We start from the raw sequence: 17,018 nt of genomic DNA, 5'->3' as shown, positions 1-17,018 counted from the left end.
TGTATCAAGCCCCAGACTAATCCCACTGTCCCCGCGCTCTCCCCATAGCCCTGTATCAATCCCCAGACTAATCCCACTGTCCCCGCTCTCTCCCCACAGCCTTGTATCAATCCTCAGACTAATCCCACTGTCCCCGCGCTCTCCCCATAGCCCTGTATCAATCCCCAGACTAATCCCACTGCCCCGCTCTCTCCCCACAGCCCTGTATCAATCCCCAGACTAATCCCACTGTCCCTGCTCTCTCCCCACAGCCCTGTATCAATCCCCAGACTAATCCCACTGTCCCTGCTCTCTCCCCACAGCCCTGTATCAATCCCCAGACTAATCCCACTGTCCCTGCTCTCTCCCCACAGCCCTGTATCAATCCCCAGACTAATCCCACTGTCCCTGCTCTCTCCCCACAGCCCTGTATCAATCCCCAGACTAATCCCACTGTCCCCACTCTCTCCCCACAGCCCTGTATCAATCCCCAGACTAATCCCACTGTCCCCACTCTCTCCCCACAGCTCTGTATCAATCCCCAGACTAATCCCACTGTCCCCGCTCTTGCCTGTGACAATTCCTCAACTAATCCGAAAGGCTCTAAGCAGCGCTAACGACAAGTCATTTCGGTTTCATCAGTGTCTAGTTGCTGCTCGTGGGATCCTGCTGTGCCCTGCTGAGCTGTCACCTGTGTTTGGCGTACAGCAGTGAGCCCTCCTGCGGAGAGGTATCCCTCCATTCCCTATACAGCTCCAGGAAGTCCGGGGGGGGAGGGGGAGATGCCAGAAAGGTGGGGGTCCATCATTTCCCGACAACCTCCGCCATCCAGCTGCCCCACAGATCCCCTTTCAGTCTGTAATCTGACTCCCAGCCCCACATGCTGCTGCTGCTGCTGGGCAAGGCTGCTGTGTGGGCCTGCTCCCCCTGCCCTTTCAGGCAGTATACCCCCCTCTCAGTGACTCACAGACAGGGGACAGAGCCAGGAGCTCATGTCTAACAGAAGGCTGGTCCTGAAGGATGCTCACCACTGAAGCACGGACAGCACCCGGCCTGACACAGCACCTGCCTTGTCCAGGGACCAGGAGACCCTACACAAGGGGCTGTATCCAACCATCAGGGGAACCATCCTCCCATCCCAGGGGCCGGGCCACCCCCCCCAGCTGCCTCAGGAAGGCGGCTATCAGCATCACAGAGCTCTCACTCCACGGAAAGGTCTCTGACACCTGCTTCCCTCAGGGCAGGAGGGACAGAACCTTAAACACACCCCCACACTCACACACACACACACACACCCCCACACACACACACCCATACACCCACACGCTCTCACACACACACCCATACACCCACACACTCACACACACACACACCCATACACCCACACACTCACACCCTCACACACCCATACACCCACACACCCATACACCCACACACCCATACACCCACACACCACACACCCATACACCCACACACACATACACCCACACACACATACACCCACACACACATACACCCACACACACATACACCCACACACTCACACACCCATACACCCACACCCATACGCCCACACACGCCCACGCCCACACACACACACGCCCACGCCCACACACACGCCCACACACACGCCCACACACACGCCCACACACACACACACGCCCACACACACACACGCCCACACACACACGCCCATACACCCACATGCCCACACACACACACACGCCCACACACACACGCCCATACACCCACACGCCCACACATCCACACGCCCCCACACACACACACACACACCCACTCTCACACACACCCACTCTCACACACACCCACTCTCACACACACACACACACCCACTCTCACACACACACACACACCCACTCTCACACACACACCCACTCACACACACACACACCCACTCACACACACACACACCCACTCACACACCCACACCCATACACCCACACACACACACACCCATACACCCACACACCCACACACACTCTCACACACACACTCTCACACACACACTCTCACACACACCCTCACACACACACCCACACACCCATATACACACACACACCCATATACACACACACACCCATATACACACACACACCCATATACACACACACACACACACCCACATACACACCCACCACCATACCCACACCCACACACTCACACACTACACACACACACCCATACACCCCCACACCCACTCACACACACTCTCATACACACACACACACACCCACACCCATACACACTCACTCACACACACACATTCTCTCTCTCACACACACCCACACACACACACACCCATATACACACACACTCACATCCACGCGCGCGCACACACACACCCATACACCCACACACTCACACACCCTCACTCACACACACACACACACCCATACTCACACACACACACACCCATATACACATACACACACACACCCATATACACTCACACACACCCACCCCCACACTCACACACACCCACCCCCACACTCACCCACCCCCACACTCACACACACCCACCCCCACACTCACACACACCCACCCCCACACTCACTCTCTCACACACACACACCCACCCCCATACCCACACCCACACACACACACTCACACACACTACACACCCACACACCCATACACCCCCACACCCACTCACACACACTCTCATACACACACACACCCACTCCCATACACACTCACCCATATACACACACACTCACACCCACACACACCCCCACACCCACGCGCGCGCACACACACACCCATACACACACACACCCACTCGCGCGCGCACACACACACACTCACACCCACACACACCCCCACACCCACTCTCTCTCACACACACACACCCATATACACACACACACAAACACACACCCCCACACCCATGCACTCACACACACACACACCCATATACACACACAAACACACACCCCCACACCCATGCACTCACACACACACACACCCATATACACACACACCCCCACACCCATTCACACACACACACCCCCACACCCACCCCCACACCCATTCACACACACACACCCCCACACCCACTCACACACACTACACACCCCCACACACACTACACACCCCCACACCCACTCACACACACTACACACCCCCACACACTACACACCCCCACACACTACACACCCACACACTACACACCCCCACACTCTCACACCCCCCCACACACCCACCCACATACACACACACACTCACAAACACGCACACCCACCCAAACACACAAGCACACACACCCACACTCACTCACACACACTCACTCACACACACAAACACAAACAGACATTCACACTCACACACAAAAACACACACATCCACACACAAACCCCCCACACACCCCACACACACTCCCAAACACACCCACACCAACACCCACAAACACACCCACACCCACCCACCCACACAAACACACCCACACACACACACCCACCCACACATTCAGACTCACACACAAAAACACACACATCCACACACAAACACACACACCCCCACACCCACAAACACACCCTCACACACAAACACCCCCACACACACACACCCACACCAGCAGATTCAGGGACCAGTCATTTTCAGACTGACCAATGGAGTCTCCAGCCTCAGATAACGCCGACCCTCCCCCGGACAACGCCGACCCTCCCCCGGACAGCGCCGACCCTCCCGGGGACAGCGCCGACCCTCCCGGGGACAGCGCCGACCCGCCCGGGGACAGCGCCGACCCGCCCGGGGACAGCGCCGACCCTCCCGGGGACAGCGCCGACCCTCCCGGGGACAGCGCCGACCCTCCCTGGGATAACGCGGACCCTCCCTGGGATAGCGCGGACCCTCCCGGGGATAGCGCGGACCCTCCCGGGGATAGCGCGGACCCTCCCGGGGATAGCGCGGACCCTCCCGGGGATAGCGCGGACCCTCCCGGGGATAGCGCTGACCCTCCCGGGGATAGCGCTGACCCTCCCGGGGATAGCGCTGACCCCCTCTGGGATAGCGCGGACCCTCCCTGGGAAAGCGCCGACCCTCTCTGGGATAGCGCGGACCCTCCCTGGGATAGCGCGGACCCCCTCTGGGATAGCGCGGACCCTCCCTGGGATAGCGCCGACCCTCCCTGGGATAGCGCCGACCCTCCCTGGGATAGCGCGGACCCTCCCTGGGATAGCGCTGACTTTCCCTGGGATAGCGCGGATCCTCCCTGGGATAGCGCTGACTCTCCCTGGGATAGCGCGGACCCTCCCTGGGATAGCGCGGACCCTCCCTGGGATAGCGCGGACCCTCCCTGGGATAGCGTTGACTCTCCCGGGGATAGCGCGGACCCCCTCTGGGATAGCGCTGACCCTCCCTGGGATAGCGCGGACCCTCCCTGGGATAGCGCCGACCCTCCCGGGGATTGCGCGGACCCTCCCGGGGATTGCGCGGACCCTCCCGGGGATTGCGCGGACCCTCCCGGGGATTGCGCGGACCCTCCCGGGGATTGCGCGGACCCTCCCGGGGATTGCGCGGACCCTCCCGGGGATAGCGCGGACCCTCCCGGGGATAGCGCGGACCCTCCCGGGGATAGCGCGGACCCTCCCGGGGATAGCGCGGACCCTCCCTGGGAATAACGCGGACCCTCCCTGGGAATAACGCGGACCCTCCCTGGGAATAACGCGGACCCTCCCTGGGAATAACGCGGACCCTCCCTGGGAATAACGCGGACCCTCCCTGGGATAGTGCAGACCCTCCCTGGGAATAACGCGGACCCTCCCTGGGATAGTGCAGACCCTCCCTGGGAATAACGCGGACCCTCCCTGGGATAGTGCGGACCCTGCTCGTGTCTCTCTCGCCGAGCACACCCCCTGTACACTGTAACCTGGGTGCCCTCTGTCGGCCTCTGTCCCCCGTCTCCAGCCTTGTCTCCCCGGAGCTGCCTGTACCGTTGGCGAACCTGCGGTCTCCGGGAGAATGGATCCACGTCACGCCAGCGAGCGGGTACTTACACACAGCACTGTTTCTTGGTGTTACGGCCCCCGAATTTAGGCTTGTCCAGGCAGTTGACACACTTGCCACAGTCGGCCAGGTTCCGGCAGCCCTTGCAGCTGCCACACCGGTTCCCCCGGCGTTTGGGCTGGCCCATGGCAAGCGGCGGCTTGGCTTCCTCCTCCTCCTCCACAGGAGGCGGCAGCGCAGGCGCGGTCACTTCCGGCACCTCTTCCACCTCCCGCTCCGTCTTCACCACCGAGATCACCGGCAGTGGGCTCTCCGGCTCTGAGGAGGAGGTATCGGCTGGAACGGGGTGGGAGAGAGAGGAACGGGGGGGGTGAGTGCGACATCGAGGGCGAGGGAGAGAGATCGAGGGCGAGGGCGAGGGAGAGAGATCGAGGGCGAGGGAGAGGGAGAGAGATCGAGGGCGAGGGCGAGGGAGAGAGATGGAGGGCGAGGGAGAGAGATCGAGGGCGAGGGAGAGAGATCGAGGGCGAGGGAGAGAGATCGAGGGTGAGGGAGAGAGATCGAGGGCGAGGGAGAGTGATCGAGGGTGAGGGAGAGAGATCGAGGGCGAGGGAGAGATCGAGAGCGAGGGAGAGTTCGAGAGTGAGGGAGAGAGAGATCGAGGGCGAGGGAGAGATATCGAGGGCAAGGGGGAGAGATCGAGGGCAAGGGGGAGAGATCGAGGGCAAGGGGGAGAGATCGAGGGCAAGGGGGAGAGATCGAGGGCAAGGGGGAGAGATCGAGGGCAAGGGGGAGAGATCGAGGGCGAGGAAGAGATACCAAGAGACAGGAGAGAGATCGAGAGCGCGAGAGAGAGATCAAGAGCGCGAGAGAGATCGAGGGCGAGGGAGAGAGAGATCGAGGGCAAGAAAGAGAGATTGAGAGTGAGGGAGAGGGATTGTGAGTGAAGAAGAGAGATCAAGTGCGTGAGAGATCATTTGCGAAGGAGAATGGAAACAGGCGTGATGGAGAAGGAGGGCACACACTGTGGGAAAGAGAGAGAGAGAGAGCGGGATAGATAGAATATGTGGGATGTAGAGGAAAGGACAGGGGAGGAGAGAGAGATGGGAAGAGGGAGAGAGATGTGGAGATGCGATGATGGAGAGGGAGAGAGAGGGGTTGGAAGGGGGAGGGGCAGCAGAGTGAGAAAGTGGAGAGAGCAAGAGGGAGGGAGGAGAAGAAAGGCATGAGGAGATAGAGGAGCAGAAAGAGAGATGGGGGAAACGAGAGAGATGGGGAAGAGAGAGAGAAATGGGGTGAAGAGAGAGAGAGATGCGGAAGATAGATGGGGGGGGGGAAGAGAGCTGAGGTTGAAGTGGGGAGAGATGGGGGGGGTGAAAGGGACGTTGATGGGGTTGTGAAAAGGGCCAGGTGAGGAGAGAAACAGGTCCCCCTCCCCAAGCAGCGGGAATCCCGACAGCGCCTGGTGACTGTCACTCACTCACCGTCCATCGGGGTGGTCACGATGCTCCCTCGCTCGTGCATTGGCAGGGCACTGAGCCGCGGGATATCGACAGGAACCATCGCCCGCGGCTTACCCAACGCCACAGCGGCACGCCGACACACATGCTTGATCCGTGGGCCCTGAGTGGTCGGGATCTGCCGGAGAGAACGAGGACAAGGGAGGGAAGGGAGGCAGAGATCAATTCCTGCTGGTAACAGAGACAGAGGGAGGGAGGGGGAACGGGGAGAGGGGGAGAGGGGGAGGGGGGTGGGGGAGGGAGTGGCAGAGGAAACCCCGGGGAGTGTGTCAGTATTTACAGGGGGGAATCCCGGGGAGTGTGTCAGTATTTACAGGGGGGTGTCCCCGGGGAGTGTGTCAGTATTTACAGGGGGGAATCCCTGGGGGGAGTGTGTCAGTATTTACAGGGGGGAATCCCCAGGGGGAGTGTGTCAGTATTTACAGGGGGGAATCCCCGGGGAGTGTGTCAGTATTTACAGGGGGGAGTCCCCGGGGAGTGTGTCAGTATTTACAGGGGGGAGTCCCCAGGGAGTGTGTCAGTAGTTACAGGGGGGATTCCCCGGGGAGTGTGTCAGTATTTACAGGGGGGAATCCCCGGGGAGTGTGTCAGTATTTACAGGGGGGAATCCCTGGGGGGAGTGTGTCAGTATTTACAGGGGGGAATCCCCGGGGGGAGTGTGTCAGTATTTACAGGGGGGAATCCCGGGGGGAGTGTGTCAGTATTTGCAGGGGGGATACCCCAGGGGGAGTGTGTCAGTATTTACATGGGGGAGTCCCCGGGGAGTGTGTCAGTATTTACAGGGGGGAATCCCCGGGGAGTGTGTCAGTATTTACAGGGGGGAATCCCTGGGGGGAGTGTGTCAGTATTTACAGGGGGGAATCCCCGGGGAGTGTGTCAGTATTTACAGGGGGGAATCCCGGGGAGTGTGTCAGTATTTACAGGGGGGAATCCCCGGGGAGTGTGTCAGTATTTACAGGGGGGATACCCCAGTGGGAGTGTGTCAGTATTTTCGGGGGGGGGGGTCCCCGGGGAGTGTGTCAGTATTTACACGGGGATACCCCACGGGGAGTGTGTCAGTATTTACAGGGGGGATACCCCAGGGAATGTGTCGGTATTTACAGGGGGAATACCCCAGGGGGAGTGTGTCAGTATTTACAGGGGGGATACCCCAGGGGGAGTGTGTCAGTATTTACAGGGGGAATCCCCGGTCAGTGTGTCAGTATTTACAGGGGGGAGTCCCTGGGGAGTGTGTCAGTATTTACAGGGGGGATACCCCAGGGGGAGTGTGTCAGTATTTACAGGGGGGAGTCCCCGGTGAGTGTGTCAGTATTTACAGGGGGATATCCCGGGGAGTGTGTCAGTATTTACAGGGGGGACTCCCCGGGGAGTGTGACAGTATTTACAGGGGGGAGTCCCTGGGGATTGTGTCAGTATTTACAGGGGGGGATACCCCAGGGGGTGTGTGTCAGTATTTACAGGGGGGAATCCCCGGGGAGTGTATCGGTATTTACAGGGGGGAATCCCCGGGGAGTGTGTCGGTATTTACAGGGGGATACCCCAGGGGGAGTGTGTCAGTATTTACAGGGGAGAATCCCCAGGGAGTGTGTCAGTATTTACAGGGGGGATACCCCAGGGGAGTGTGTCAGGCGGTGGGGAGGAGTTTGGATGGTGCGGGGGGTGCATTGAGTATGTGGGTAGTGTGCGCTCCCGGTTATCCTCCCCTTCTTTCCCCCCCAGCCCCATACCTCGACTCGGGGTCTTTTCTCGTGAGCCAGTGGAGAATCTGGGCCAAGTTTGCGTTTCATGGCTTCCACATCCTCCTGCTCGCTGTCAGTGTCAGACTTGTCCATCATCAGCACCTCCTCTTTCACAGGAACCTTCACATCACGGGCAGGTTGCAAAGTCAGCTGCTGTAGAGAGAACAAGTGGAGGGGGCATGAGTGAGACAGAGCCAAGTGGAGAGCAACAGCAGGCAGGGGAGACAGAGAGAGCAGGCAGGGGGGAGAGAGAGAGAGAGAGAGAGAGAGCAGGCAGGGGAGACAGAGAGAGCAGGTGGGGGGGGGAGAGAGAGAGAGAGAGAGAGAGAGAAAGAGAGAGCAGGCAGGGGAGACAGAGAGAGCAGGCGGGGGACAGAGAGAGAGAGAGAGAGAAAGAGAGAGCAGGCAGGGGAGACAGAGAGAGCAGGCAAGGGACAGAGAGAGAGAGAGAGCAGGCAGGAGAGAGAGAGAGAGAGCAGACAGTAGTGAGAGAGAGAGCAGGCAGGGGAGAGAGAGAGAGAGCAGGCAGGGGAGACAGAGAGAGCAGGCAGGGGAGACAGAGAGAGCAGGCAGGGGAGACAGAGAGAGCAGGCAGGGGAGACAGAGAGAGCAGGCAGGGGAGACAGAGAGAGCAGGCAGGGAGAGAGAGAGAGAGAGAAAGAGAGAGAGAGAAGGCAGGGGGGAGAGAGAGAGAGAGAGAGCGCGCGCGCAGGCAGGGGAGAGAGAGAGAGACAGAGAGAGCAGGCAGGGGAGAGAGAGAGAGACACAGACAGACAAGGCAGACATCAGAGAGAGAGAGCAGGCAGGAGTGAGAGAGAGAGCAGGCAGGAGAGAGAGACAGAGAGAGCAGGCAGGGGAGAGAGAGAGAGCAGGCAGGAGAGAGAGAGAGCAGGCAGTAGTGTATGAGAGAGAGAGAGAGAGAGAGAGAGAGAGAGAGAGACAAGGCAGGCATCAGAGAGAGAGCAGGCAGGAGAGAGAGAGAGAGAGAGAGTGAGAGAGAGCAGGCAGGAGAGAGAGACAGTGAGAGAGAGCAGGCAGGAGTCAGGGAGTTTACCTGCTGGGCCTTCCAGTGTTTCTGTTGGTCGATTTTAATGAGCTGCACCTTGGCTGCCTTGAGAAGGTTGACCATGCGTTTGTCCATGGCTGACATACACAGGGAGTGATTGGCCAGGTTCTGGGTCAGCTCCAACTCCGTCACCTTACTGAGCTCCGCGGGAGGGGGCACAGGGACCTGCTCCTGCTCCTGCTCCCGCTCCCCTCCCGGGCTCTCCACCTTGGGACCTCCATCCGTCTGAGTCTCACTGTCCCGGCACCGCTCAGCCACGGCTCCCTCCGACACACCGCCCGGCCCCTCCTCCTCCTCCTCTCGGAGGGCGGGGGGCTCGGGGAGGGTCCCGTCACTGTCGGCCGGCCGGGGTGGGGGAGGGGAGCCAGGAGCCTGCACGCCCCCATCCTGTGGTGACCCCCGGGGGGAGACGGGGCGGAGCTCAGTCTGCAGGGGTCCGGGGGGCAGAGGGGGAGGGGGAAGGGGCTCCGAGCGACGGCTGCGGGTCCTCATGGAGTGGGCTGGCTGCTCCGGGGGGCGGGGCTCGGGGGCGGACGCCACCTCCGCAGGGGGCTGGGGTGCAGGGGAGGGGGAGGCGGGCGCGGGGCCAGGGCTGAAGGGGGAGGGGCGGGAAGCCCCGAAACCCCCTGTGGGGGGGTCGTCCCGGTGGGGAGGGGTGCCCCAGGTGAAGGTGGGCTGCCGCAGGAGGGCGCGGCGCCCAGCAGGGGGAGGGGCTGGGGCACGAGGGTCGGGGTCAGCCGCAGGAGGGCAGCGCAGAGCGGGGGTGGCGCAGCGCCGGGGTCTCCCGGGACCCCTGCCCGGGGGAGGTGGGGTGGGCTCGGGGGCGGGGGAGACCTGGGGAGGGCCCCCACCCGCCTGGGCCCCACCCTCATCGTCGATGAACCGCCGGGGCGTCCGGATGAGCCGGGAGGAGCGGGCACTCACCACTGGCATGATGAACTGGCGGATGTTCTTCAGGTACTTGGCCTGGCGCAGGGGCGGTGCGGCGGCGCGGGGAGGGGGAGGGGCAGCAGAGGGAAATGGGGCTGGAGGAGGGGGAGGGGGAGAGGGAGAGGGAGGGGGCGAGGGAGGGGCAGCAGCAGCAGCAGCAGGAGGGGGAGGAGGTGGTGGTGATGGTGCTGGAGTGGCAGCCGAGCGCCCCTGCGCTGTAGGTAGCAGTGGTCTCCCGCGCCCGGGCCGGACGCTCCCCGAACCTGCCGGCCTCCCCCTCCGCCCGGGCCCCCTCCTGCCCGCCCCTCTCCCCACCGGCCCCAGCCCCCCTCCCCCAGGTCTCCGCAAGCGCAGGCTCCTCCTGCAGGTGGAGACCACCCCGGGAACCTTCCTCCTCCCCGCAGCCTGGGCCAACTTCAGCGCCAGGGATCTGCCGGACCCTCTCCTCCTCCCGGGGTGCGGCTGGAGCTTGAGCAGGAGCGAGAGGCCGAGGTCTCGGGCCCTGGGTCTCGCCCCCACCCCTGACCTCAGGGGTTGAGACGCCACCTTGCGGTGAGGCGGTCTACCAGGACCGCGGGGAGAATGGCCACTGCCAGTGGGCACCTGGCCTTGCCGCGGGAGCTGGGACTTGCCTGCATCCTGTGTCACCTGGGGTGGGGGTGGGGGAGGAAGCGGGGGGGCAGGAGGGAGTGAGGGGGGTAAATTCTGTGCGTCCTTGCGGGTGAGCTGCTCCTTGTTTTGGCGATCTGCAGGGAGACACAGAGACAGACAGAGATAGAGACAGAAAGCACGAGGGTATCACGCTGCACCGGACCCTCGGGTCTGACCACGTGGAGCCCCTGCGGAACGTCACTGTGGGGCGCACAGCCTGACTGACCCACTGCCCCCCAACCCCGTCCCCCTGCTCTGGGTGCTGGGGGGAGGGGTGTGAATGAAGGGGTTGGCCATTTCTAACTGAAACAAGGAGAACCCTCTCCCCGGAGAAACATGAGCTTCACTGGGGATCAGTTTCCGGGAGGACAATCGATCAATCAGCAGGGGCCTCTCCAATCCAGACATGGATCCCAACACGAGAGTCGCTGGGAGCACGGTGACCCAGGAGACAGACAGAGATAGAGAGGGGGTGCGGGCAAAGGGATTCCACAGGTGCTTTGACCCTATGAGCATCACAGTGGACAGGGCAGATTAAAACTGGCAGCAACTACCAGAGGCACAGGGAACTGGGCACCACATGAGGGCTTTCAGGGCTGTGTGGAAGGACAGAGGTTTACGGAGGGACACAGGGACAGCTGAACGCCCAGATATTGTTGGAGATGCACATTACAGCGACAGACAACTCTCCCGACAGTGCGGCGCTCCCTCAGCACTGACCCTCCGATAGTGCGGCGCTCCCTCAGCACTGACCCTCCGACAGTGCCCACTCCCTCAGCACTGACCCTCCGACAGTGCCCACTCCCTCAGCACTGATCCGCTGACAGTGCCCACTCCCTCAGCACTGATCCTCCGACAGTGCAGCACTCCCTCAGCACTGACCCTCCGACAGTGCCCATTCCCTCAGCACTGACCCTCCGACAGTGCCCACTCCCTCAGCATGGACCCTCCGACAGTGCCTACTTCCTCAGCACTGACCCTCCGACAGTGCCTACTTCCTCAGCACTGACCCTCCGACAGTGCGGCACTTCCTCAGCACTGACCCTCCGATAGTGCGGCACTCCCTTAGCACTGACCCTCCGACAGTGCCCACTCCCTCAGCACTGACCCTCCGACAGTGCCTACTTCCTCAGCACTGACCCTACGACAGTGCCCACTCCCTCGGCAGTGACCCTCCGACAGTGCCCACTCCCTCAACACTGACCCTCCGACAGTGCCTACTTCCTCAGCACTGACCCTACGACAGTGCCCACTTCCTCAGCACTGACCCTCCGACAGTGCCCACCCTCTCAGCACTGACCCTCCGACAGTGCCCACCCCCTCGGCAGTGACCCTCCAACAGTGCCCACCCCCTCAACACTGACCCTCCGACAGTGCCTACTTCCTCAGCACTGACCCTACGACAGTGCCCACCCCCTCAGCACTGACCCTCCGACAGTGCCCACCCCCTCAGCACTGACCCTCCGACAGTGCCCACCCCCTCAGCAGTGGCCTTCCGATAGTGCCCACTCCCGCCCTGTTGGTGAGGAAGTTGGACTCCCTCCTCAGTGATTCCGACCCGTGGGCTCACACACTCTCTGTCCACCATCACCCCATAAACGAAACCCGATTTCATAATGCAAGATCAGGCAGGAAAACATTCCACTGTGTTCATCATCCCAACCATTTCCAATGGAATCCTGAATGAATGCACAGACATAGCCAGAGCTGAATACGTTAGGTGCAGGAACCCTGGCTGATTTCCCCCCTCCCTCTCTCTCTCTAACCCAGGAATCACTGGGCAGTGATCAGGAGCAGGAACCCTGGCTGATTTCCGCTCTCTCTCTAACCCAGGGATCACTGGGCAGTGATCAGGAGCAGGAACCCTGGCTGATTTCCCCTCTCTCTCTCTCTAACCCAGGGGTCACTGGGCAGTGATCAGGAGCACGAACCCTGGCTGATTTCCCCTCTCTCTCTCTCTAACCCAGGGGTCACTGGGCAGTGATCAGGAGCAGGAACCCTGGCTGATTTCCCCCCTCTCTCTCTCTCTAACCCAGGGATCACTGGGCAGTGATCAGGAGCAGGAACCCTGGCTGATTTCCCCTCTCTCTCTCTCTAACCCAGGGGTCACTGGGCAGTGATCAGGAGCAGGAACCCTGGCTGATTTCCCCTCTCTCTCTCTCTAACCCAGGGGTCACTGGGCAGTGATCAGGAGCAGGAACCCTGGCTGATTTCCCCCTCTCTCTCTCTCTAACCCAGGGATCACTGGGCAGTGATCAGGAGCAGGAACCCTGGCTGATTTCCCCCCCCTCTCTCTCTCTCTAACCCAGGGATCACTGGGCAGTGATCAGGAGCAGGAACCCTGGCTGATTTCCCCCCTCTCTCTCTCTCTCTCTCTCTCTAACCCAGGGATCACTGGACAGTGATCAGGAGCAGGAACCCTGGCTGATTTCCCCCCTCTCTCTCTCTAACCCAGGGGTCACTGGGCAGTGATCAGGAGCAGGAACCCTGGCTGATTTCCCCCCTCTCTCTCTCTCTAACCCAGGGATCACTGGGCAGTGATCAGGAGCAGGAACCCTGGCTGATTTCCCCTCTCTCTCTCTCTAACCCAGGGGTCACTGGGCAGTGATCAGGAGCAGGAACCCTGGCTGATTTCCCCTCTCTCTCTCTCTAACCCAGGGGTCACTGGGCAGTGATCAGGAGCAGGAACCCTGGCTGATTTCCCCCCTCTCTCTCTCTCTAACCCAGGGATCACTGGGCAGTGATCAGGAGCAGGAACCCTGGCTGATTTCCCCCCCCTCTCTCTCTCTCTAACCCAGGGATCACTGGGCAGTGATCAGGAGCAGGAACCCTGGCTGATTTTCCACCCCCCTCTCTCTCTCTCTAACCCAGGGATCACTGGGCAGTGATCAGGAGCAGGAACCCTGGCTGATTTTCCCCCCCCTCTCTCTCTCTCTCTAACCCAGGGATCACTGGGCAGTGATCAGGAGCACGAACCCTGGCTGAGTCCTGTTCCTCTCAAAGCTCAAGAGGGTCAGTACATTCAGAAAGCACATCAGACCCAGGCAGATCACAACAGAGGCCTCAGGTCATGTTCGTTTCTCAGCGACACACAGCGATCCCACAGGGCTCAGGTGAATACCTCGACACGAGAGCGAGTGCTCCCCTCCTGCTATCTGGGCAGGAGCGAAGGCGTTTTGACAGATTAGAGTCAGGACCCGCCTATCCCACGACAGGCTAAATTTAGACACACAGCTCTGGGAGGCAGCAGAGCTGCCAACAGGAAATGATGCAAATCGTCACTCTGCTTTCAGACACAGCCTCACTGATCTGACAAACAGGAGAACTGCCACAGTCATAATGCACCATCTTCAAAACACCTCCTCCCGGAACTTACACATCATTAACAAACTGCTGCACGGTACAGTACCCCAGTGTTATACAGTGACAGACCTGTCCCCACCAGTACTGTACCCCAGTGTTATACAGGGACAGACCTGTCCCCACCAGTACTGTACCCCAGTGTTATACAGTGACAGACCTGTCCCCACCAGTACTGTACCCCAGTGTTATACAGGGACAGACCTGTCCCCACCAGTACAGTACCCCAGTGTTATACAGTGACAGACCTGTCCCCACCAGTACTGTACCCCAGTGTTATACAGGGACAGCCCTGTCCCCACCAGTACTGTACCCCAGTGTTACACAGGGACAGACCTGTCCACACCAGTACTGTACCCCAGTGTTATACAGGGACAGGCCTGTCCCCACCAGTACTGTACCCCAGTGTTATACAGGGACAGACCTGTCCACACCAGTACTGTACCCCAGTGTTATACAGGGACAGGCCTGTCCCCACCAGTACTGTACCCCAGTGTTATACAGTGACAGACCTGTCCCCACCGGCACTGTACCCCAGTGTTATACAGGGACAGACCTGTCCGCACCAGTACTGTACCCCAGTGTTATACAGGGACTGACCTGTCCCCACCGGCACTGTACCCCAGTGTTATACAGGGACAGACCTGTCCCCCACCAGTACTGTACCCCAGTGTTATACAGGGACAGACCTGTCCCCACCAGTACTGTACCCCAGTGTTATACAGGGACAGACCTGTCCACACCAGTACTGTACCCCAGTGTTATACAGGGACAGACCTGTCCACACCAGTACTGTACCCCAGTGTTATACAGGGACAGACCTGTCCCCACCAGTACTGTACCCCAGTGTTATACAGGGACAGACCTGTCCCCACCAGTACTGTACCCCAGTGTTATACAGGGACAGACCTGTCCACACCAGTACTGTACCCCAGTGTTAGACAGGGACAGACCTGTCCACACCAGTACAGTACCCCAGTGTTATACAGGGACAGACCTGTCCCCCACCAGTACTGTACCCCAGTGTTATACAGGGACAGACCTGTCCCCACCGGCACTGTACCCCAGTGTTATACAGGGACAGACCTGTCCCCCACCAGTACTGTACCCCAGTGTTATACAGGGACAGACCTGTCCCCACCAGTACTGTACCCCAGTGTTATACAGTGACAGACCTGTCCCCACCGGCACTGTACCCCAGTGTTATACAGGGACAGACCTGTCCCCACCAGTACTGTACCCCAGTGTTATACAGGGACAGACCTGTCCCCACCGGCACTGTACCCCAGTGTTATACAGGGACAGACCTGTCCCCACCGGCACTGTACCCCAGTGTTATACAGGGACAGACCTGTCCCCACCGGCACTGTACCCCAGTGTTATACAGGGACAGACCTGTCCCCACCAGTACAGTACCCCAGTGTTATACAGGGACAGACCTGTCCCCACCAGTACTGTACCCCAGTGTTATACAGGGACAGACCTGTCCCCACCAGTACTGTACCCCAGCGTTATACAGGGACAGACCTGTCCCCCACCAGTACTGTACCCCAGTGTTATACAGTGACAGACCTGTCCCCACCGGCACTGTACCCCAGTGTTATACAGGGACAGACCTGTCCCCACCAGTACTGTACCCCAGTGTTATACAGGGACAGACCTGTCCCCACCGGCACTGTACCCCAGTGTTATACAGGGACAGACCTGTCCCCACCGGCACTGTACCCCAGTGTTATACAGGGACAGACCTGTCCCCACCAGTACTGTACCCCAGTGTTATACAGGGACAGACCTGTCCCCACCAGTACTGTACCCCAGTGTTATACAGGGACAGACCTGTCCCCACCAGTACAGTAACACAGCGTTATACAGGGACAGACCTCTCCCCAACAGTACTGTACCCCAGTGTTATACAGGGACAGACCTGCCCCCACCGGTACTGTACCTCAGTGTTATACAGGGACAGACCTGTCCCCACCAGTACTGTACCCCAGTGTTATACAGGGACAGGCCTGTCCCCACCGGCACTGTACCCCAGTGTTATACAGGGACAGACCTGTCCCCACCGGCACTGTACCCCAGTGTTATACAGGGACAGACCTGTCCCCACCGGTACTGTACCCCAGTGTTATACAGGGACAGACCTGTCCCCACCGGCACTGTACCCCAGTGTTATACAGGGACAGACCTGTCCCCACCGGTACTGTACCCCAGTGTTATACAGGGACAGACCTGTCCCCACCGGCACTGTACCCCAGTGTTATACAGGGACAGACCTGCCCCCACCGGTACTGTACCCCAGTGTTATACAGGGACAGACCTGCCCCCACCGGTATGGTACCCCAGTGTTACACAGGGACAGACCTGTACCCACCGGCACTGTACCCCAGTGTTATACAGGGACAGACCTGTCCCCACCGGTACTGTACCCCAGTGTTATACAGGGACAGACCTGTCCCCACCGGCACTGTACCCCAGTGTTATACAGGGACAGACCTGTCCCCACCAGTACTGTACCCCAGTGTTATACAGGGACAGACCTGTCCCCACCGGCACTGTACCCCAGTGTTATACAGGGACAGACCTGCCCCCACCGGTACTGTACCCCAGTGTTATACAGGGACAGACCTGCCCCCACCGGTACGGTACCCCAGTGTTACACAGGGACAGACCTGTACCCACCGGCACTGTACCCCAGTGTTATACAGGGACAGACCTGCCCCCACCAGTACTGTACCCCAGTGTTATACAGGGACAGACCTGCCCCCACCAGTACTGTACCCCAGTGTTATACAGGGACAGTCCTGT

The 17,018-nt window shown here is 60.1% G+C and overlaps 1 protein-coding gene across 1 annotated transcript in view; it reads right to left on the bottom strand.

Annotated features, from left to right (window-relative positions):
• The window catches only part of LOC132808784 (histone-lysine N-methyltransferase 2B-like), a gene marked incomplete at its 3' end in the record, with an annotated part of 72,512 nt that overhangs the window by 16,394 nt on the left and 39,100 nt on the right, over positions 1–17,018 (bottom strand). Inside the window, 4 exon segments of the mRNA XM_060822235.1 lie at positions 4,995–5,280; positions 6,429–6,582; positions 8,192–8,356; positions 9,258–10,945. Of these exon segments, the coding sequence (XP_060678218.1) occupies positions 4,995–5,280; positions 6,429–6,582; positions 8,192–8,356; positions 9,258–10,945 (2,293 nt within the window).

The sequence above is a fragment of the Hemiscyllium ocellatum genome (genome assembly GCF_020745735.1).
Source record: "Hemiscyllium ocellatum isolate sHemOce1 chromosome 38 unlocalized genomic scaffold, sHemOce1.pat.X.cur. SUPER_38_unloc_5, whole genome shotgun sequence".
Taxonomy (NCBI): Eukaryota; Metazoa; Chordata; class Chondrichthyes; order Orectolobiformes; family Hemiscylliidae; genus Hemiscyllium; species Hemiscyllium ocellatum.
This window is presented reverse-complemented; position numbering and strand designations above follow the sequence as displayed.